The 24,670-nt window shown below is 44.7% G+C and overlaps 1 protein-coding gene across 15 annotated transcripts in view; it reads left to right on the top strand.

The window, feature by feature from the left end:
• Positions 1-24,670, top strand: part of BLTP1 (bridge-like lipid transfer protein family member 1) — a 2,102,388-nt gene that overhangs the window by 300,174 nt on the left and 1,777,544 nt on the right. For all 15 annotated transcript variants that reach the window (XM_078676841.1, XM_078676840.1, XM_078676839.1 and 12 more), the window contains 4 exons: positions 2,615-2,793; positions 2,901-3,007; positions 4,555-4,763; positions 6,044-6,271. In XM_078676841.1, the coding sequence (XP_078532967.1) occupies positions 2,615-2,793; positions 2,901-3,007; positions 4,555-4,763; positions 6,044-6,271 (723 nt within the window). The remainder of the gene's footprint in view (positions 1-2,614; positions 2,794-2,900; positions 3,008-4,554; positions 4,764-6,043; positions 6,272-24,670) is intronic.

The raw sequence follows: 24,670 nt of genomic DNA, 5'->3' as shown, positions 1-24,670 counted from the left end.
GTTCCCTACCCATTCAAATGGCTTAACCCCTTAGACACCCGCAATTGCAAACCAGTAATTATAGAATCAACTGAATCCCTCTGAATAATGCTTAATAAAAAAAAAACTCCACATGCAAGCACACATCAGAGCAGCCACACACAGTGCGTTATTCCAACTTAACCTCTTGGAGCAGGTAAAAGTATTCCTACCACCTTCAGAGTTCAAGTTTGTAGTACAATCCCTAGTTGTCTCCAGAATTTAATATGGCTGTGCGACCTTAACAGGTGATCCTAAGTCAAGAACGGTTTAACTTGAGGCGACCCTCAATGCAGCAGTGAGACTGATAACAGGGAGAAGACGCTTTGACCACATTAACCCTTCACTAAAGTCTCTCAACTGGCTCCCTTTTGAAGCAAAGGCCCAGCTCATAACAGCTTTCCCAACACACACAGCCTTGCAATACTGTGAGCCCAGGTATCTAGCAGAAAAATCCAAACATCAGGGGAAAGCTGCTCTCTTAAGAGTGTCAACTCCCTAAAGCTGGAACCCTCAAGATTTGGGAAATAAAAGACCTACACATGCTGTTTCTCAGGTTCTGTCCCTAGGATACAGAACTCTCTCCTGCCAGAAATTTGGTTGTACCCATCAACCGCCATTTTCCAGAAAGAGGTAAAAATTATCCTAATAAATAGATCCCCACCATAATGTTAAGAACTTGAGAAACAACCCCTGGACAGCCTGACACCCAAGACTACCCCCTTGATTATATTCAGACTACTTATCTGTCGAGAACAACACCCACCCAGGAGAATGACTAGGGACATTGATCACCTGGTTCCCTTGTGCGGGGATGAACATTGACCCCCATAAGGACATCTGTAGAGGAACCGCGTAATGGTTTGTGACTGAGTTACGGTTGTTGAGTGAATATTTGTAAAGTACCAGGTTATGTTTGTTTCTGTTCTGCCTTTTATACAAAGCTCTGGTACTAAAGTGTCATGTTTGTGCTTAATAAAACCCTTTAAATAAACAAAATCAAAACTGTTGGCTTCTCAACATCTGTTGATTGCCCCTTCAATCGCTTCCTCCTTTTTACGTCGTAGCCTACCAGATAGTGCAGTTGTCTGCTTTTCTAAAGACATCTTGGGGACATTCGGAAAGCTTCCCTGGGAATGCATTCCACCCATTGCTTAGTATTGGCTTTGTGGTTTGCAACTCACATGTGCTTGCTTTCTATGTGCTGGTTGTAATTATTTTAGCAGATAGTGCAGTTGTCTGCTTTTCTAAAGACATCTTGGGGACATTCGGAAAGCTTCCCTGGGAATGCATTCCACCCATTGCTTAGTATTGGCTTTGTGGTTTGCAACTCACATTTGCTTGCTTTCTATGTGCTGGTTGTAATTATTTTAGCCTGTCCAGTTTGAGTTCGTCCCTCCCGTAGAGCATTTCCTGTTTACTGTATTCTTCCTCCATTGCTCGCTTTCTGTAAACAGGCCTTTTAATCTTATTCTTATCTTTTCACATTTGCTGTGCATTCAAAGACAGAGGTTAAATGTCAGGCTCTGTCCTGCAAGGGAGCGTGGTGTTTACTTTTCTTTCACTAATTTTAAAGTAAGAGGATTTATGTGACAATCATGCTGGCTATTATGGGTGTGCTGGAGGAAGGCTGTATGATGTAATTTTTTTTGTAGCACACAACAAAATGTAAATGTCTGCAAATACATTGTGCAGATATTTCATAATATTATCATAATTAGGAAAGCACGAATGCAGCACAATTTTTGGTAACTCTGAAGTGTGCTCAAAACAAATCAATACACTAGGTAATGACATTTACACACATTGTTTGTGCGCTGTATACTTTTACCAGTAAAATTTATGTCTGTGCAAATGTAATTTCAATTGAAGATGTGTTATCTGTGATGGCGGTGCGCTACCACACCATGAATATTCCACATTACTCCACTGTACACCACTCCACGCCAATGAACTCTTCTCTGCACCACTCCACTCATTTCTACTCTACTGTGCGCCACTCTACTGTAAACCACTATACTCTACGTTACTGCGCTGTACGTCAGTGCTGCTTACACCAGTTTACTCACTACAGTACATCACTATTGTACTCAACTTCACTCTACGACACTACCCACCATGATACCCCACTCTGACACTCTACTCCATTAACCTCTACCCCACGACGCTCTACACAACTCCCTCTATGCCACTCAGTGCCACTTTACTCCAGTCTATTTGACTACACACTGTGTCACTCCACTCTATGTTGCGCCACTCTACAACACTCTACCCCACGCCACCCCACTCTAGTGGAGTGTGCGCCATCTGAAGCACACATGCATGTAGAGTACTGATGCAGAAAGCTTATATAATAGTTTTCTGGCCACTCTGTACCAATATAGTTGATCACGTTAAAGATTCTATGAAATAAGAGCAAGGGCTGTACCATAAAGGTGATTTTGATTTGAATATTCCTCAACATAGTGCTTGCCTTTAAACTATCATTTACTTTACTTACTTCTTTTGATGTATCTGAAGAATATTCAACTGATTTAAAAAAAAAAAAAGCCTGGGGGAAAGAAAATCTGATCTAATTTTTTCCGTTTGTCTGTAGGGAGGAGATGTGGATCTTCATTTGTTTCTGCCAGATTGCCACCCAAGCAAATACTCCCTGCTCACTTTGGTAAAAGATTGTCATCCTAATAAAGTAAGTCCAGAATCCTGTGCTTCAGCTGAAATTCAAAGCGGACAAAAGACATGCAAGCCAAAGTGGAGGAATATTACTCAAGCAGGGTATGTGTTCTCTAGCCTTCTTAAATCTTTAGACTATTAGTCTTGTGGCATTTATTCAGTTATGCTGTTTGCTGAAAATAATGCATATGTGCTTATTTCTTCTCAAGGTCTGGTTGGGTCGAATGTTGGACTGTTCCTAGTGTGACGCTTATAATCGATTACACGTGGCATCCTATCTATCCCCAGAAGGCAGATGAACAACTAAAGCAGTCATGTGAGTACCCCACGGTTTGTGGTAGGAGTAACTCTAAATTAAAATGAATGTGTGCAGATTGCAAATATGTCAACTCCAGGTGTGGACTTGGTTATTTCTCAAAGCAGATCAAAAGTGACTGCCACTTTTGTAAGGTTGAAAGATGTGATTTAATCTTTTAAACAGGTATTATCCAGCATAAATGTATGAAATATTAAATTCATTTTGCGATGCAAGGGAACTTATACATTGTTTACAGTGATCCTGGGGTTTACTTAGACAGCAGGAAACAGCTGGTTTCCTGTACTGCATGTGATGCATCACATTTTCTTTATTTGACTCCATGAGGCGGAGTCCTGATTCTGCCCTGATTTCGATAATGTATAGGGTTCTTAGGCAGTGGGCACAAGAGCAGATGGGCATACATTGCCAAATAGGTGATGGTTATAGACGGCTATTTAAGATTCAGAATGGGAATAGCAGATGGGACATTTCCTGTGGGTGCAATATATTTTACACAGGGTAACGCATCACAAATTGTTGTTCACTTCTATCTTACCCTCCAAGACCTCAAAAAGATTTACAAAAGGAAGCGTAAGAGATACAAAAAGGATAAAGGAACATTCACACACAAAAGGGGCATTTCCAGTTAATAAGCCATTCTGGAAAGAGGTGTTTAGTCACATGAAGTAGGTTCTGCACTTTCCTTTTGATGAAGCCCCCCGTTGTGGTTGTCTTGGGTACAAGAAGGAACGTATGCGAAACAAATTCTACAGATGCATTTATAGAAGCAGGATTAATATTTATTGCAACCTGTTGGAAGATAGTTCTATTTTGGGAGTGCCCCAAAGGAGACAGAAGCTGTGGCAAACTGAGAACATTTTCAAGGATATGAGAACTGTTGCTAGAGTGCTTGTATAGAGTAGACATCATACCTTTGGCATCCCCGCCTCTGAACTCTGCAATCCATCTGCAGGAAAGCAACCGGTGCATATGTAAGATAAAAAAACAAAAAACGATAGGCTGTTCTTTACACCATTACAGAAACTGTCCATCCAGAGATAATAGGGAGGGGCAAGGTGTTCTCTTTGTTATCTTTTGTTTATTCAGTTTAGTTTAATTAAATCCACGTAATGTTGGTGGTGTTATAAAATTGTTGCTGGTGTACACTATGGTAACCAAATATTTGATATAAAATAACAACATGACTTTCATTGCAGTAGAGGCTAGTAGATTTATCTTTGACACATTTCAGGCTATCAGAGAGTCTGATTGAGAGAAACTCTGCTGGCGCTGGAGTTCCAGCTGGAGGGTGTGTACATGGAGTACACTTTGTGCTAGGTTTACCATGGAACAGAAGACCGAACAGTACATTGGGCCAGAGTCACATGAGGTACTGTTTCCAGCCCAGTGTGAGCTGGGGACAAGGATAGTAAATGTTTGCTAAGCTTGTAAGAGTGAAAATGGTTAGCAAGCAGGACGATACCAAAACCACCAAAAAGTAGAATTGACAATAAATGTCCATTAACATTGCTTTTTATCTACAATTTCTATTTTTGCTACTGTAGTTTCAGCCATGGAGGAATCAATGTTGTCAATATTAAGACCATCTCAGAAATCTTCAGAGAAAGCAACTACTTCGCCCGTCACCTCATCACGAGTCGTAGTTGATCCCTCAGAACTTCCCCCAGACAAGCTGCATGTGGAACTTGAGCTGTCTCCGGACTCACAGATGACCCTTTACGGGCCGCTTCTCAACGCATTTATCTCTATTAAGGTATGGGGGAACCTACTGATACTTGAAATGTGAGAACTGTACAAAATCACTTAATCCAAACAGTGATAGTATTACATAACGTCTGCGAAAATCTTTTCTTTTATTGTGTACGTATTTACACATGAAGTCATTTCTTACTAAAGTGTTGGTATTTTAATGGATGACAGTTTTTTTAATTGAGATGTCCCTTTGATCAAAATGTCAGCATGTTTATTTTTTTTCAGACTTTCACAAGGAACATAGTAGACGCTGTTCTACAGTCTCATTCACAGCTACCAAAACGTGTCTGCATATCGTCAATACATTATGAAAAATGATTCTCTTAAAGGCTTTTATTAACTTTGCTGAAATATGTTATTCCCAAGGGATCATCTGATACTATATGATTTTATTTAGCTATTTAAATATCAAGAGACTTGCTCTTATCTATTATGGATAAATAAACTATTCTACAAGTTGATGTTTTTTGCTTTTAGTCACATGTCTGGCCTCTCCTTAGCTGTGGCACTGTGTAAGCTTTAAAAAAGGTGTCACTTCTTTGAGTCCTTTCTCCGGTTGTTCAAATGGACCTTAAAAACCAAAGTGGTTCTTGAAAATGTTCTTTATCCTCTAACGGAATGTTGTATTATTATTGTCTGTTACCTTTGAGGAAGGAGTTGCATACCAAAAAGCCCTTACACACGTTGGGCCTGATTCATGTAGGTATTTACACATCAAGTTGTGCTATTATCAGCAAATCGATGTTTACAAGGGCAAATACAATTTTTGATTGGCCGCAAGAGAAATGGCGGGGTTATGCCCTCAAAGAACGATTTACTCTTCCTTAAAATTGCACTAGCAGAATTTTACTTGGATTTCTGCACACTGGAGGAGATTGGTTAGAAAGAGAAGGGATGAGGATGTAATTGAAGGACTTTCTCCAATGGAAAAAAGTATTTTCTCCAGGGTGGGGCGGCAATACAATTAATAGGCAACTATGTGTTTCATTTGCTCAGGTGGAAACAAAGACTGTGCCACATTTCTGAATGCATACATTATGGAAATCAAAACTGAATGTAGAAAATAAGCTTAATCCTGGAGTCTAAATAACCACCTTTCTTTTGGAATATTCCATGATTAGCCCTCATAGTTCAGCTGCACTTCTCTCCCTAATGGTATGACTGAAAACAACATTTTAAAGATTACAGATAACTCTGCACTATAGATCTTGGCTGCATGAGTGTACAGATTTGCCAGCGTTCCCGCTATTGATATATGTTCTATATCCTCCTTCTTATTAGGAAAATTACTTTGGTGAAGATGACATGTATACAGATTTTGAGGATGTCATTTCAAGCCCAGTGCTCTCAATGTCAACATCTTCAAGTTCAGGCTGGACTGCTATTGGAGTAGAAAACTACAAAAAGGAAATGGAGACTGCTGCCCGCGCTGTTCATCCCCTATCCCTACGCCCTTGGGACATCTCTGTGCTCATTAACGTTTATAAAGTGCATGGCCGACTACCAGTGGTGAGTTTTTGGAATCATTAGTTCCTTTTAAAAGGTCATAACTTAGGTACTTTCTCAATTGTAGTTTCTCGCTTACCTTTGGAGAAAGGTGGGCTTTCTTTATTGTGCTTTTACGGTAAAGTACAGGGGGGGCCCCTCCGCAATGGCGTTGCCCCACTGGCTCCAAGCCAGTAGGTGAACAATAAACCATTACTTAAATTGTTTTATTTTCACTTTTCAGCAGTGAGCCCACGCTTTCAGGCAGGGGAGACCGAGGCATGGGAGGGGAAAGAGGAGTGCTATCTGCCCTGCGTAAGTGCACATATGTGTTTTGGCTGGGCGTCTCAGGCAGACCAAAACACACATGAGCACTTGGGTTTCTTGATCCTGGTTGCATTGAACAGCCGGGCTCGAGAAACACCACTGACTCTCTGGTTTGAGTGGAGCATCTTTCCAGCCCTCTCGGACCAATCCCATGTGCTGCTATCTCAATGAGAGCAGCGTGGTGATTGCACAGGGAGTCTGTCCCAGTGTATGCTGGGACCAGGAAGAGAAGTCGGAAGCACAGCGCGATGAGGGAGACGGCCGCATCCCCAGGTAAGTGGGCTTTTATATTTTTATTATTAACCCTCCCCTCCCTGGACTCCCCCGTTCCCCTCCACCTGCCCCACCACCTCTTCCTTGTGTCGGCCGCTTCTGGTAAAGTATAAATTAAATGTTCCTTTGTTTCCGTTTTATTTAGCACAAACTCAACCTGAAGGTATTAAAGCACTATACATGATCACCAATTACATCACAGAAGGACACATTTATAATAGCTTTTTTAGATATTCGGAGATTAAGTGATTTGATAAGTGGTTCCCCAGTTCCAAAGCCAACTGCTCTCGCTTTTAATCCACATTCTCAACTCTTATTGAATCCTGAAGCAGCTCTATTTGCTAATGTACAACTTGCACCCAGCCATTTTCCTTGCAAGGCTTTTGTGACCGCCCCAGCTTGCCGAGGCACATTTTTCAGCGCAAAGCACTAAATATTGAAGAACATGCCCCAATCATGCCCGCTCAGCTCTTATTTATTTTCTGCTAACAAGTAACACTTTTTGTTCGCTTCTGCAGAAAGATTCCCTTTTTTCTCAGGCATGATTAGTATCTCAAGTGCAAGCTTCTTTTTGTGATAGGTCAATGGCAACCAGGCTGCAAGATTTGTCGCATCTGCAAGTACAACTTCCCCATGCTCCCGTACTATATCATTTCTGCTAAGAAAGTAGTTATTCCTTCACTACTGATTTATTATCATAGCGAACTATTATATAAATTCAAAAATGCTTTGAGTCGTCAGTGAGGGTTCCATGGCTGTAGTGATAAAATATTTGTGTGTGGGAAATGAGTCTTGTGCGGGTATGTTATCAGTGTGAACCTGAGGGAAGTAAATGAGTCAATATAAGCTGACCTTTCCTTAATTTAGGCACCAGCTGTTGGGGAAAAATATATGTTTGAGGCATGTGAGCTGTACATCACATGCTTTGTATAAGTTTACCATCTAGTGTTGGGTCTGGATGTTTGCACTTTGTTTTTGTTCGAACAAGTCCTTTCCAGTCACGAGGTAGGTGACTCCTCCTTTCGGTGATAGTGCGCATGGGCATCGACTCAGTAAAAAAACAATAATAATAATCTGCCATTGGGTTCAGACATGTATTGCTGCGCTCTGGTTCAACACCATTTCTTGGATTCCCCTTGGTGCCCAATCCATTACCCTCAACTGTATTGTTTCTCGATCACGTTTCCCATTCTACGCATATTGTATCGGTTCAAATCTTCGATCAGAAGACATGTGGAGGGCCATTGGACCTAAACGTGTCGGGTCAACTCGCAGTCGATGGAACGGACTCCATTCAAATTATGTCCCGAGTGTCGCGACAAGTGTGCAACTTTTGTCTATCCCCGGAACACGACGAACAGGACTGCGACGTGTGCCGATCTTTCTGATCCAAGAAGAAGCTTGGTGACCGTCTGGCTCAATGTCACGAAATGCATCAGCAAAGTGGCTCTGCACCTGGTATCTTCAGAGAAGATTCCGACTATTTTTCTCGCACAAGCAGCCGAAGAAGAGCAGGAACACATCTCTGTGTCCGACGCTGACTCGGCCATGGAATAGGAAGTTACGCTGGGTAGACATACAGGGAGTACTGATACTTCCCTGCACCAAGATAAGCCGAACAAAAAGTCTCCGGTCCTTCCTCTGCCTTCTGGCCAAGGTCAGCACCGAGAATGGGTTTTGAACGTCCGCCTTTGGGCCCGGCACCGAAACATACAGCAAAGTCTTCCGGCTCAGGATTGAGTCGCCCTTTTCCGGCACCGAGCCGAAATCTACGGCTCACCAATCTAAACCCTCCCTTCAGCACCGAAACCTAAATCTTCGTATCTGAAACCTTCGACACCGAAAATGACAGCACCGAAAGACAAAATACCTCCTCTTCCATCTAAGGAGCCTCACTTTGACGTTCCGCCTACCAACATGGACCCGAAACAGAAGGAACTGGTGATTAATCCCAAAACTGGGCATATTCACATTAAAATGCCAGTTAAAAGGAAACCAGACCTACAGGAAGATTCACATTCCACTTAAAAGGAAAAATCTTGGTACTAACCCTTCTTCTCCTCCTATTACACCTCCTTCCCCACCTAACCCAAATGTATTAATTACACCTACAAACTCGCCACAACCACAGTCACATGATCACTGGGTATACAACCTTTACCACGCAACTTTTACCACGACCTACCATTACCACGCAACTTTTACAACGCAGGACCCTTTACCACGCATACCATTACAACGCTGGTATTTACAACGCAGGTACTTTTACAACGCATACCATTACAACGTAAGTATTGGTAAGTATATAATTTTATTTAAAATATTTTAGGTTTGGGTTTTGGGTAAATGGGTATTTTTAGGGTTCAGGGTCAGTTTTCAGTTTTTGGGTAAAGGGGTATTTTTAGGGTTCAGGGTCAGTTTTCAGTTTTTGGGTAAAGGGGTATTTTTAGGGTTCGGGGTCAGTTTTCAGTTTTTGGGTAAAGGGGTATTTTTAGGGTTCGGGGTCAGTTTTCAGTTTTTGGGTAAAGGGGTATTTTTAGGGTTCAGGGTCAGTTTTCAGTTTTTGGGTAAAGGGGTATTTTTAGGGTTCAGGGTCAGTTTTCAGTTTTTGGGTAAAGGGGTATTTTTAGGGTTCAGGGTCAGTTTTCAGTTTTTGGGTAAAGGGGTATTTTTAGGGTTCAGGGTCAGTTTTCAGTTTTTGGGTACAGGGGTATTTTTAGGGTTCAGGGCTGGGTTTGGGTTTTGGGGTTCAGGGGTATTTTTAGGTTTTAGGGCTGGGTTTGGGTTTTGGGGTACAGGGGTATTTGTAACATATATATTTAAAAATTAATAATTAAATATTAACATAAATAATTAAAATATTAAATATTAAAATAATAATTTATTAATTTAAAAAAATATTATTAATAATTATTTTACCATATTATTTACTTACCTATACTTACGTTGTAATGGTATGCGTTGTAATAGTACCTGCGTTGTAAATACCAGCGTTGTAATGGTATGCGTGGTAAAGGGTCCTGCGTTGTAAAAAATGCGTGGTAATGGTCTGCGTGGTAAAAGTCCGCGTTGTAACGTCATATATCCGATCACTGGTATGGGGATGTACCAGAGAATGTTATTCCTGATCCATGGGAAGACTACAATACAGATCCTAACGCAGATAATGACCCGGATCTATACCCTTCAAAACCCACTCCACCTGACGACAATATAGGGTTCATAGAACTACTCAACAGGGCTGCTGAATATCATGGCGTCCAACTTCACAAATAGGCTCTTTTAACACATTATGACTTGGCTCATTACGATGAGCTGAAAAATATATCAAATTCTTGCCAGATGAACATAAAAAAAAAGCCAATTACTTAATCCAAGAAGGAAAGCTAATTTCTAATACATCAATTAGATGTGGCTTTAGATGCATCTGATACCACAGCTCGGGCAGTTAACACCAGCGTTCTTCTGCGCAGGCACGCCTGACTCAGAATTTCAGTTTTTAAACCGGAAGTCCAAGCCTCAATTTTAAATCTACCCTTCAATAAGGAACACCTTTTCGTCCCTGCAGTATATACTTCTTTAGACAAAATGAAGAAGGACACAGAGGTTCCAAAGTCCATGGGGGCTTCACAAATCCCTTCCAATCGGGGCTCCTTTCGCCGCTCTTTTTACAGAGGGACTCACAAAATATATCCTCAGACAATGCCTCCGCCTCTTACAAAGGCACCAATCAGTCACCTTCCTCCAGCAGTTACTTTAGGGAAGGATTTCGAGGCAATAACGGCAAGGGAAGAGGTAGAGGTAACTCAACACGTATTTCCCCATCAAACAACAAACAGTGACTTCCTTCTTCTACCCCCAATCATTCCACACCTGTTGGGGGACACCTTTCTCAATTTCTACCCATCTGGAATACAATAACTTCAGACAGATGGGTTCTACAAATGATTCAGTCTGGTTATTGCCTGGAGCTTACGAACAATCCCCCAAACATTCCTCCAAGATCACACAAAATGTCTGAGCACTTGAACCTGCTCAAACAAGAAGTTTTCTCTCTATTACAGAAAGGAACTATAGAGCCAGTCCCATTACAATATCAAGGGGCTGCGTATACTCTCTCTACTTTATCATACCCAAAAAGGACGGCTCTCTTTGGCCTATTCTAGACCTCTGAGACCTAAATCTGTATACACAGTCAGATCATTTTCACATGGTAATACTCAAACAAGTGCTCACTCATTCAGCAAGGCAACTTTCTGTCTACTTTAGACCTAAAGGACGCATACTTCCATATTCCAATTCATCCTGCCCATCGCAAATATGTCAGGTTTGTGGAAGCGGACAAAATTACCAGTACATTGTGATTCCATTCGCAGTCACCACTACTCGCAGAGTATTCACCACGTGACTGGCAGTAGTTGCAGCTCATTTGCGAAGACAACATATTCACGTCTTCCCATACTTAGACAACTGACTCATCAAAGCCAGTTCACAAACAGTGTCTACAACACACTCACAAAACAGCACCGCTGCTCCACGATCTCGGATTCACAGTACATCTGTCCAAATCCCATCTCCAACCCTCCAGCACACAACAGTACTTGGGAGCCACTCTAGATACGCAAAAATATCTAGCCTGTCCCAATCCAGCCAGAATGTGCACCATTCAGGCACTAATTTCCAAGTTCCAGCCCCACCACTCATTATCAGCTCGGGTATTCATGCAGTTACTAGGAATGATGGCGTCTTGCATCTTATAGTTCCCTATGCAAGACTTAAATGCGTCCCCTTCAGGAATGCTTAGCACGTCAGTGGAATCAGTCTCAGGGTCAATTATCAGGTGGACGGCTGCACTCATAGCTCTCTGCAGTGGTGGAGTCCACAAAACCTTTCCAAAGGGCAGCCCTTCTTTAACCCAGTTCCATAGACAGTGCTAATAGCAGACACATCGCTCACTGGTTGGGGAGCTCATCTCCAAACTCTCACAATTCAGGGCATGTGGGGACATCAGCATAAGCAACTTCACATAAATCATCTAGAGCTCCTAGCAGAATTTCTAGCGCTCAAAGCCTTTCAAACTCACCTAGCAGGCAAAGCTGTCCTGATATGCACAGACAACTTGACAGCCATGCATTACATACAAAAACAGGGAGGAACACACTCTCTTCAACTTTCACACCTTGCACAGACCATCTGGAGGTGGGCCATGCATCACAAAATCTATCTCCTAGCAGAACACCTTCCAGGAGTAGACAATCAGATCGCAGATCTGCTGAGCAGATAGAGGCAACAGATTCACGAGTGACAACTTTAAGTTCTCCCCCGTTCTTTCAAATGTGGGTCTTCCCAGAAATAGATCTGTTTGCCACACACCAAACGCAAAATGCCCAAGCTTCGCCTCCAGATTTCCATACCCATTCTCCAAAGGCAGTGCAATATGTATAAATTGGTCAGGGATATTTGCCTACGCTTTTCCGCCTCTCCCACTCGTTCTATAGTGGTTCGGAAGCTCAGACAGACATCCCTCACACTAATCCTTGTAGCTCCCACATGGGCCCGTCAACCTTGGTTCACCACCCTGATGGAGCTCTCAGTAGTTCCTCATCAAAGACTACATCTCACATCCAATCTCCTCACACAGAGCCATGAAGAGATAAGACACCCAGATCCCATACTTCTCAACATAGCGACCTGGCATCTGAAGTCCTACAGTTCGGCTGTCTCAATCTTCCGCCAGACTGTATGAATATTATTAAGGAAGCCAGATTATCCACAGCGGTACAAAAGGGGGTGGTGATGGACGGAGCATCTGAATCAATCAAACACTCACACCCAGTCAAAAGATCTGGGTTTAATCCATCACCGTTCTTTAGCCCACTCTGCCACCCCAGTTCAGACATGGCCATGTGCAAATCAGTCTGACCCTGTGCCTCATTGGAACAGTCCAGCCCGACCTGCCAAGCCATGCCTTTCCTGGACCGGAAACAAGCTTTCTAGGACCGGTTTCTGGCATTACAGCCGTCTTCAGCCAGGCTTGCTTGAATCCAGTGGCAAAGTGAGAAAGGGACTCACGTCTGAGCATACCCTGCCAACTTATGGCGAACAAAGCGGTACAAAAGGGGGTGGTGATGGACGGAGTAGAAAATTAGAGAAACATATCCTCATTACCTGCCTTCATTTGCTGCAGCAAATAAACAAACCAACTAGAATCTTGGCCAAATCATTCCAAAACATTAGTGTTGCTACAGCAACCTTACCAAACCAAAGTCTCCAACCTCCAACTGCAAAGTTCTGAGTGAACTAACGGTCGTTTTGAAATATTCACGCCAAAGAAAATCTCAGTCTGGACCGGCCATCACCTAGAGGGTCTGATCAAGAAAACCGGAGAACACGTCGGTCTGCAAAGAAAAAGCGTCTCCTCATGCAGGGGTACCTTCCTCAGTGGATTCCTGCTTTCCGTCACGACTGCACTCTTGGATGGCCGGGTCTCCGATGAAGTCCACGTTTGGGTGCCAATTTGTAGAAAAAACATCTTTTTAGGGGTTCACTGATGCACCGGTCCTTAAACCAACAAAGAAGAGATTGGCACGGAAGCTGTAATAATAAAATAATGCATTTATTAACCTCACATAAGGGAGACTGTGTCAAAACGGTACCCTCAGGCCACTGTAGGAGGCAGTCCAAAGAGTACAGAAACCTTGAGTCTTTTATGCCCAGTTTATTACTGAGTTAGCATGAATACTCAAAAAGAGGCAGTACAATTATGCACACAAATAGCTATTATACATATAAGGATTAACAGAAAATACTTAGTCAACAAAGTAGGAGTAGTAACAGAGTTGCTGACATCAGTTAAAATAGCCTGACAGTTATTCAAAGAGCAGGTGTATTCTACCGCCTAGGCCTTACTGAGCATGTGCAGTGCTCTGGCTTAATACTGAAGTAGTTAACTGCAACTGATGACTTAAGCAGAATACAAGGGCAGGCAATAGTGAAGAGGGAGAAGTACATAGCTAACTAAAATGGCTAAAGATGAATGAGTATGGGTAATGCACTCGTTTTTACGTGACTTAGTTGTTTGTTCGGTAGGTGTGCTGCGCTAGATCAGTGCCTGCTAACTGTGTGAATCAAAGTATGTATGGCCTGGTACCGCAAAGTCACCAGGGCTCTAGCGCGCACTACAAAAAGCTCCAATTATCCAATTATACGCTTTCAAAATGATCAATAGTTCATCAATTATTCAGTGAATATTCGTACATGTCAATACAATCATTTTCCAAATTAAAACAGTCATGTCATTATATCACGAATACATGTTTCACAAAACAATGTCTTAAAAAACCCAATGCATTTCGGGGCTGTGGCCCCTTCGTCGGGGGTCTGTTGAAAAAGAGAAACTAAACTTAATTACTAAAGATGCCGTGGAGGTTTTTTGTGTTATCACATTTGGACTTTTGTGTTCCTTACCACAAACGTAGAATCATTCGATAGAATATATATCGAATGCAATATATCGTAGATTATAGTTGATCTAAGAGAAATGAAAGAAAAGGTCCTTACATTTCTCAAATTAATTTGTGCGAGAGTGAAGGCTAACTCTTGAATTTTCAGAAATGTTTATCTGTTTTTTGGATATAGGTAATCTGTAAGAAATATATATGGATATTTTGAAAATGAAAATAATCGTATATCACATTGTGCAAGAACTATTTACAATAATCATGTTGGCTCACCTGTGAGTCTTATTTGGAGCCACAGTTTTAAGTATCTAAGGAAAATGTAAACATTTTTTAAGTGTATCGAATTGTATTTCCGTGTATCTTGGTCTATACTTCAGAGAAATACCATTTACCTGCGAGCCTTTGCAACCTTTCAGTCGGTCTCGCTGAGAAGATTACGACAATCTAGCTGAAAAAACGAAAAAGAACCGCATTAACTGAACGGTTCGTGCTTAAAGCGTCGTTTGACTGCCAAGCTCATCTAATTTATTCGGAATGTATTCTTACCGGCTTCAAGAAAGTTCTTGCTGGATACGGCGTCCTTAACCGATATACGGAATACAAGTTTAATTCTCACTTCCGTGGTCCCTTCTTTGTTGAGACTGAATGGTGTCGAAATAGATGAGGGACTAAAAAAAGGGTGTTAGACGGCCGCCATTATTAAGAAGGGAACCGAGGTTCCTTACTTATATATACTAACTGGTTAGAAGCGTTCCGAATAAAATTATAGGATGGACATCCTATTTAAGCGAGTGAAAGCTGTGATATTATAAAACTGCGGTTTTAAGAGTTTTAGGGTTACTCTTAATATCGGCTTCTGTTTGGCCACGATGTATTATCTGAGGAAGATGATTATTTGAAAATTTACGAGAAGCACATTTTATCAGTTAGCATTCATACAAATAGTTTTGCCATATTATGAATATGCATACAGGTAAATTATATGAAAAAACATTAGATATCATCGCCAATATTATGTAAATAACATGAATATCCTGCCTATTTACAATCTTAAGTTAGCATGAGTACGCTGAAGCGCTTGTGTAACTATGTGTGTAAGTTAGATGCATTCTTATCACTGTGCATCGGAAGCCCCTGCGGGTCAAATTAGCAAAAATAAGGGTTTTATTCACATTTAAGGTTTTTATAGGAAGCAAACCATTTCCATTTTGTCATTAAGCCCATTAGGGGCCAGTGTCTGAAGTTTACGTATTCAAAAGGTTTCTCTTTGGAGTAGGATCCTAGCATTATCGAATCCCAATCGTTAGGGTACTTGCTCAATTATCTGGAATCGCAATTGGGCTATTGTATGGCCCATCTCCATCCAGTGTTTTGCAAGAGGAGATGTGAGGTTCTTGTTACGGATTCGACTTTTGTGTTCCGAGAGTCGTATTTTTAGTTTTCGATCTGTTTTGCCGATATATAATAATCCACAGGGACATTTGATCGAATACACTACATGCTCAGAGTTACAATTGGTGGTGTGTCTTAGGTCTATTCTTTCTCCTGTGCGGGGGTGTAGTAGCACTTGGCCTGGTATGACATTATTGCAGTTCTTGCAATTATAACATCGTTTTGTCATATCCTATAGGTTTGCTGAGAAGTTCTCTCAAGTTCCGTGTCCTGTTGTAAGCAAATAAAGGCTTGTTGATGAACAGAGGTCCGAAATCTTTTTCTACTTGCAAGATCTCCCATCTTTTTTGTATGGTCCTTTTTACATCCCTCGATGCTGTTGAGTATTTTGATACAAAGACCATTCTTTTGTTCGCAGTTTTCTCTTTCTTTTGTAATAATTCTGTTCTTGGTATTGCCTTGATTTTCTCAATTTGTGCCTCCAGTAGTTTCTTGGGGTATCCCCTATCTAGATAACGTTGTTTTTGATGTTCCAAACTTTTTTTACATTGTTCCTCATTGGATGATATCCTCTTGATCCTCATAAATTGAGATACCGGAAGGTTGTTGATGAGATTTATGGGATGAAAACTTCCATACAATAATGCTGTATTTTTATCGGTCGGTTTTTATACAGTCTTGTGGAAATGCAATTCACACTTCTGCAGGAGGAAGTTACGGCCCTCTTGGCCAAGGGGGCCATCGAGCGCGTTCCTGGGCCAGAAGTAGGGTGTGGTTGCTATTCCCACTACTTTCTGGTACCCAAGAAGGACAAGGGGGGCCTGCGTCCTATCTTGGATCTACGGAACGTCAACGGCTTCCTCCGGAAGGAGAAGTTCAAGATGTTGGCTCAGGTCTTGGCTGCTCTAGACCCGCAAGACTGGATGGTGGCGTTGGACTTGCAGGATGCGTATTTTCACATCCCCGTCCTGCCGGCCCACCGGCGTTACCTGCGGTTCACGGTAGGCCACGAGCACTTTCAGTTTATCGTGCTCCCATTTGGCCTTACCAGCGCCCCACGGGTGTTCACGAAAGTGATGGCGGTGGTCGCAGCTCATCTGCGCCGGTTAGGGGTTTCAGTCTTCCCCTAGTCTTCCCCTACCTCGACGACTGGTTGTTGAAGGCGGGCTCGCCCCAGACAGTCGTCCACCACCTTCAGATGACGGCAGACCTCCTGCACGAGCTGGGGTTTTCCATCAATGTGCCGAAATCACACCTGTGTCCCTCTCAAAAGCTCCTTTTCATCGGAGCGGTTCTCGACTCGGCGCAGTTTCGGGTTTATCCTCCGGAACGGCGGGTCCGGGATATACAGGCTTTGATTCCCATCTTTTAGCCGTTATCCCGGGTTTCGGTCAGGTTGACGCTGCGGCTGCTGGGGCTGATGGCTTCCTGCATCCTTCTGGTGCATCACGCCCGGTGGCGGATGCGGGCTCTGCAGTGGGACCTGAAGTTTCAGTGGGCCCAGCATCAAGGCAACCTATCCGACCATGTCCTGATCTCGAAGGGCACTGCGAGACAGTTGCAGTGGTGGCTTGCGGACCGCGATTGGGTCAGAGGCAGATCCCTCTCCCTTCCCCAACCGGAGCACGTAGTTGTGACGGACGCGTCCCTCCAGGGCTGGGGAGGCCACTTGGGAGAGGCGGAGATCAGAGGCATCTGGTCTCCGGCGGAGTCCCGGCTCCATATCAACATGTTGGAGCTGCGGGCGATTCGCCTAGCACTGAAGGCATTCCTCCCCTTTGTCAACGGGAGTGTAGTGCAGGTGTTCACGGATAACACCACCGCCATGTGGTACTGCAACAAGCAGGGCGGAGTGGGGTCGTGGACCCTTTGCCAGGAGGCCCTGCGTCTCTGGCAATGGCTGGAACGTCAGGGCGTGACTCTGACGGTTCAACACCTGGCAGGTTCTCTGAACGCCAGGGCGGACGAACTCAGCTGTCGGTGCTCGGTGGATCACGAATGGCGTCTGAACTCGGACGTGGCGAAAGGCCTCTTTCTGCAATGGGGAGAGCCTTGGTTAGATCTATTCGCCACAGAAGAGAACGCGCAATGTCATCAGTTCTGCGCGTTGGAGTTTCCAAGACGGCACTCGCACGGCAACGCCTTTTGGCGCGAGTGGAGTTGCGGTCTGTTGTACGCCTTTCCGCCTATACCACTTCTGCCCAGAGTGCTGAAGAAGATCAGGCGCGACCGGGCCCAAGTTATCCTTGTGGCTCCGGACTGGGCTCGAAGGTACTGGTATCCCGAGCTACTCAGCATGTCAGTCGGTCCCTCGATCCGCCTGCCCCTTCAGGAGGACCTTCTGTCGCAGCAGCAGGGGACGGTCCTCCACCCGAACCTGTCCAGTCTCCACCTCCATGCGTGGAGATTGAGCGGCGACAGTTGAGGCCATTTGACTTGCCTCCTGAAGTCTGTGATGTGATTCTGGCAGCCAGGCGTCCCTCCACAAAGTCGGTATACGCCTGCCGGTGGAACAGATTTGGGGCATGGTGCACAGCAAAGGCTGTGGATCCCCTTTCTGCCCCTCTCTCCGAGGTTCTCCTCTTTCTTCTCTCTCTTGCCCAGCAGGGCTCTGCTCTGGGCACTATCAAGGGTACCTTTCTGCCCTTTCCGCCTTCTTAAGGCTACCTGATCAGCCATCTTTGTTCAAGTCCCCTATTGTAACGAGATTCTTGAAGGGCATCACGCACATGTATCCACCTGTTCCGTTCGTGATGCCTCAGTGGGACTTGAACCTGGTTCTGACTTTCTTGATGTCCGCTCCCTTTGAGCCGCTTCATTCCTGTCCTCTCCGTCTCCTGACTTTAAAGACGGCCTTCCTGGTTGCCATCACCTCTGCCAGGAGAGTGAGTGAGCTCCAGGCTCTTTCTGTCAAACCTCCTTTCATGTCCATTCATCCAGACAAGGTGGTTCTGAGAACTAGACCTTCTTTCCTGCCCAAAGTAGTTTCTGCTTTTCACATCGGGCAGTCCATCACCTTACCCTCCTTCTTCCCGCCTCCGCATCCTTCAAAAGATGAAGAGCGGCTCCATCGTCTGGACCCAAAACGTGCGCTTTCATTTTATATGGATCGCACACGCCAGTTCCGGGTGGATGACCAACTGTTTTTTGGCTACGGTGGTGAGAAGAAGGGAAGGGCGGTACAGAAACGGACCATCTCTCGGTGGGTCGTCCTGTGCATCAAAGCGTGCTACTCTTTGGCTCGGAAGGAGCCTCCTGTTGGGCTGAGAGCCCATTCCACTCGGGCCACGGCGGCTACTACTGCCCTGGGCCGGGGAGTCCCTTTGCAGGACATTTGCCAGGCGGCTACGTGGGCCTCGCTGCACACCTTTGCAAGGCACTACTGCCTGGACAGTCAAGTCCGGAGGGATGGCTTCTTTGGCCGTTCGGTCCTCCAGGACTTTCTGGTGTAGGATTGTATTGGTTCGCAGACCCACCACCGGGGTTGGTATTGCTGGGGTATCTATTCTAAGGTAAGGAATCTAATACTAACCTGTTTCTTTCAGATGAACAAGTTACTTACCTTCGGTAACGATATATCTGTAAGAAACAGTAGTTAGTATTAGATTCCTTACCGCCCCACCCATCCTCCCCGTTCTGCGAACTGATACCTAGGGTTAAGGACATCCCTTTCAGGGCCCTAGTTTCAAATGGCACCAGTGTTGGTTCTCTCATGGCTCTGCGTGTTCTGGCGCGGAAAAGCTGTGTGCAAAGAACTGACGTCAGCGCGCGGAGGCGGCGTCTATATACTCCAGCGACGTCATCACGGCGCACGACGCCGACGACGGACGCGGAGCCGCAGGGGACGCCTGCAGACGACGCCTACCGACGCGCAGGGGTACTGCTACGCAAAAGTTTCCGGATCCAGACTGACGCCTGGGGATATTCTAAGGTAAGGAATCTAATACTAACTACTGTTTCTTACAGATATATCGTTACCGAAGGTAAGTAACTTGTTCATCGAGGCAATACCAAGAACGGAATTATTACAAAAGAAAGAGAAAACTGCAAACAAAAGAATGGTCTTTGTATCAAAATACTCAACAGCATCGAGGGATGTAAAAAGGATCATACAAAAAAGATGGGAGATCTTGCAAGTAGAAAAAGATTTCGGACCTCTGTTCATCAACAAGCCTTTATTTGCTTACAACAGGACACGGAACTTGAGAGAACTTCTCCGCAAACCTATAGGATATGACAAAACTGATCAACAAACAGAGACTCACAAAGGGACAATGCGATGTTATAATTGCAAGAACTGCAATAATGTCATACCAGGCCAAGTGCTACTACACCCCCGCACAGGAGAAAGAATAGACCTAAGACACACCACCAATTGTAACTCTGAGCATGTAGTGTATTAGATCAAATGTCCCTGAGGATTATTATATATCGGCAAAACAGATCGAAAACTAAAAATACGACTCTCGGAACACAAAAGTCGAATCCTTAACAAGAACCTCACATCTCCTCTTGCAAAACTCTGGATGGAGATGGGCCATACAATAGCCCAATTGCGATTCCAGATAATTGAGCAAGTACCCCAACGATTGGGATTCGATAATGCTAGGATCCTACTCCAAAGAGAAACCTTTTGAATACGTAAACTTCAGACACTGGCCCCTAATGGGCTTAATGACAAAATGGAAATGGTTTGCTTCCTATAAAAACCTTAAATGTGAATAACGCCCTTATTTTTGCTAATTTGACCCGCAGGGGCTTCCGATGCACAGTGATAAGAATGCATCTAACTTACACACATAGTTACACAAGCGCTTCAGCGTACTCATGCTAACTTAAGATTGTAAATAGGCAGGATATTCATGTTATTTACATAATATTGGCGATGATATCTAATGTTTTTTCATATAATTTACCTGTATGCATATTCATAATATGGCAAAAATATTTGTATGAATGCTAACTGATAAAATGTGCTTCTCGTAAATTTTCAAATAATCATCTCCCTCAGATAATACATTGTGGCCAAACAGAAGCCGATATTAAGAGTAACCCTAAAACTCTTAAAACCGCAATTTTATAATTTCACAGCTTTCACTCGCTTAAATAGGATGTCCATCCTATAATCTTATTCGGAACGCTTCTAACCAGTTAGTATATATAAGTAAGGAACCTCGGTTCCCTTCTTAATAATGGCGGCCGTCTAACACCCTTTTTTTAGTCCCTCATCTATTTCGACACCATTCAGTCTCAACAAAGAAGGGACCACGGAAGTGAGAATTAAACTCGTATTCCGTATATCGGTTCAGGACGCCGTATCCAGCAAGAACTTTCTTGAAGCCGGTAAGAATACATTCCGAATAAATTAGATGAGCTTGGCAGTCAAACAACGCTTTAACACGAACCGTTCAGTTAATGCGGTTCTTTTTCGTTTTTTCAGCTAGATTGTCGTAATCTTCTCAGCGAGACCGACTGAAAGGTTGCAAAGGCTCGCAGGTAAATGGTATTTCTCTGAAGTATAGACCAAGATACACGGAAATACAATTCGATACACTTAAATTTTTTTTACATTTTCCTTAGATACTTAAAACTGGCTCCAAATAAGACTCACAGGTGAGCCAACATGATTATTGTAAATAGTTTTTGCACAATGTGATATACGATTATTTTCATTTTCATTTTCAAAATATCCATATATATTTCTTACAGATTACCTATATCCAAAAAACAGGTAAACATTTCTGAAAATTCAAGAGTTAGCCTTCACTCTCGCACAAATTAATTTGAGAAATTTAAGGACCTTTTCTTTCATTTCTCTTAGATCAACTATAATCTACGATATATTGCATTCGATATATATTCTATCGAATGATTCTACGTTTGTGGTAAGGAACACAAAAGTCCAAATGTGATTAACACAAAAAACCTCCACGGCATCTTTAGTAATGAAGTTTCCTTTCTCTTTTTCAACAAGTCCCCGACGAAGGGGCCACAGCCCCGAAATGCTTTGGGTTTTTTAAGACATTGTTTTGTGAAACATGTATTCGTGTTATAATGACATGACTGTTTTAATTTGGAAAATGATTGTATTGACATGTACGAATATTCACTGAATAATTGATGAACTATTGATAAAATCATTTTGAAAGCGTATAATTGGATAATTGGAGCTTTTTGTAGTGCGCGCTAGAGCCCTGGTGACTTTGCGGTACCAGGCCATACATACTTTAACTAAAATGGCTGCCAAAAACACAATGGCTTCAACTGATGCGAACAGCCATTGCAGCTAGTTTCCACAGGAGGAGTCACCTACCTTGTGACTAGAAAAGACTTCTTCGAACAAAAACAAAGTGCAAACATCCAGACCCTACACTAGATGGCAGACTTATGCAAAGCATGTGAATCTACAGCTCTGCATGCCAAGAACAGATGAATACTGGGTAAATAGCATTTTCCATATCCATATGTACGTACTACATAGATAACATGGTTAGTTATAAATCTCACCCACACGGTCTCAACCTACCGAACCATCCCACTTCTCCCTGCACGAGCTGAGCTGCTGGAGTGGACAGCCAGGTCCTCCATAGAGCACCTGCCCCTCCTTCTTAGACTATATTCCAGCCCTGGATCAAGGCTCCCACTCTAACCTTGCCAGGACAGCCCCAACAGCTGTGCAGACCCCTCACTCCGGACACGGAGCCACCACCACCTTGCCTTTGAAGTCTTCTCACTCCTCAGGTAAGTTGAAGCACAAGCAGAAGTCGAAGAAGAATCATCGCTCTTCAGTTTGTCGGCCGACGCGATGAGGGATGTGGGTGGTGCTCCTCCCACGGCTCCGTGTACATAGCCCGAAGGGTCAGCTCTGAGTTTCCTTCCCTTTCCTGGACCCAGAGCAACCCCTGCCCAGCTTCGAAGCTTTTACAAAGCGATGCATTCCATCTGTGTGCAGCCTGACTCCGCTGGTGCACCTTTGGGCCCCGTGGACTCGGCTGGGGGCCCTGGGCCTTTGGCGTCTCTGGCCCCGGCACCACAGGGCGCTTTTGGATCCAGGATTGGATCTGCATCGGCACTGGAAGACCTCAAAACACCCGTCCCCCTCCCCCCCCCGCCTGGCACCGATTTCACCAGCAACACGTCCGCAGCAGACGCCGGTTGTATCCCCAGCCTGCGTCGACCCCGGCCTACACCCTGACGTGGACATGGAGCTGGACCGACGTCGACCGACGCCGGATCTGGTGTGGAGAGGTACTTTTGTACCCCTGTTCTACCCTTGTGCTCCTTTCAGGCCAGATTGGCAACCAGAGGAGGGTGAGGAGGACTGGGAGGGGTCTAGAGACCCTTTAACTGACCAGTTGGAGTATGTTCCGGACTGAAAAGAGGAGTTGGGGGAAGCCAGTGGTCTGAATACCTCCCGAGATGTTGGCATGTTGTCTCCTCCTACCGTGGCTACGGAGGAGGGAGCTTCTTACGCAGTGGTGTTGCGTAGGGCGCCCGAAGCTCTCAACCTTCAACTACCCACGGGGGCAGTCAGGACTAACCTCCTGACAGAGGTGCTTCAACCGGCAACAAGGTCTTCGGAGCCCCTGCTACCGTTTAATTAAGCCTTAATTGACATCTTTTTGGGCACCTGGTCCAGGCCCAACACAGGGGCTCCTGTGGATAGGATGATTGCCCGACGCCACCGCCTGGCTCAGGGCTATCCCACTTTCCTCTCCCAACACCCCACCCCTGAGAGCTTGGTGGTCCAAGCCTCAACGTCCATAGTCGCATTCCCTACCGCACCACTTGATAGGAATCCAAAAAGCTGGACCATCTTGGGAAGAAGATGTTTTCTTCCTTCCGCTTTAAACTGCGGTCGGTTAACACTGCATATCTTTTGGGCTGTTACACCCACTCTGTGTGGGACACGGTATTGCAGGTGCTGCCCCATTGCCCGAAGGAGGCCTGGGCCGTGCTCTCCCGTGCAGTTGCAGAGGGGAGAGACGCAGCCAAGTTTACCATACGATGTGGACTGGACACCACTGACTCGCTAAGCAGGACGATTTCAACGTCGGTAGCCCTTCGATGCTACGCCTGGCTGAGGTCGCCTGGTTTTTCCGGGGATGTCCAAGCTACCCTTATGGACATTCCCTTTGATGGCCGTCGCCTGTTCGATGACAAAGTAGACAGCACGCTAGAGTGCTTCAAGGACTCTCGGGCTACGGCCAAGTCCTTGGGCCTCTCCACCACCCGCCCTGCGCTGTCTGCTTTTTGCCCCGTTCGTGACTACGGAAGGGGTGCCCTGCCTCGTTCCACCCAGAGCCACAGTCCGGCGCAAGCTGTCCAGCCCCTGCGCGGCCAGGGACATGTGACCCACCGTTGTAGGTCTGGGGGCCAGCGAGCTGGCCAGTCCACCAACGTCCCCTCTGCAGCAGCCTCCAAGCCCTCCTAGTCCGACCTTTCAGGGCCACCAATCGCCAGTGGGCGGCAGGATTCACCGGCACCTCCCCCACTGGCACACCATCATGTCGGACAGGTGGGTTTTGCAGATAGTCCGAAGGGGCTACTCCCTCCCCTTCGAGACTACCCCCCAGCCATGCCACCTCAGTACCATCGCATTGCGAAGGATCATCTGGCCCTTTTCTAACAGAAAGTTACAGCTCTCTTGGCCAAGGTAGCCATCAAGTGAGGTCCTGCCCCAGAAATAGTTAATGGTTGCTATTCCCACACGTTTCTGGTGCCCAAGACGGACAAAGACCTGCGTCCTATCTTGGATCTCAGGAACGTCAACTGCTTCCTCCGGAAGGAGAAGTTCAAAATGTTGACATTGGCTCAGGTCTTGTCTGCTCTCGACCATGGAGACTGGATGGTAGCATTGGACTTGCAGGACGCTTACTTTCACATCCCCGTCCTGCCGTCTCACCCGCATTACCTGCGTTTCACGGTAGGCCGTGAGCACTTTAAGTTTACCATGCTCCCCTTTGGCCTT

This window comes from Lissotriton helveticus, chromosome 2_1 (genome assembly GCF_964261635.1).
Source record: "Lissotriton helveticus chromosome 2_1, aLisHel1.1, whole genome shotgun sequence".
NCBI lineage: Eukaryota > Metazoa > Chordata > Amphibia > Caudata > Salamandridae > Lissotriton > Lissotriton helveticus.
Note: the sequence above shows the minus strand (reverse complement) of the source record. Positions and strands in the feature narration are given on the sequence as shown.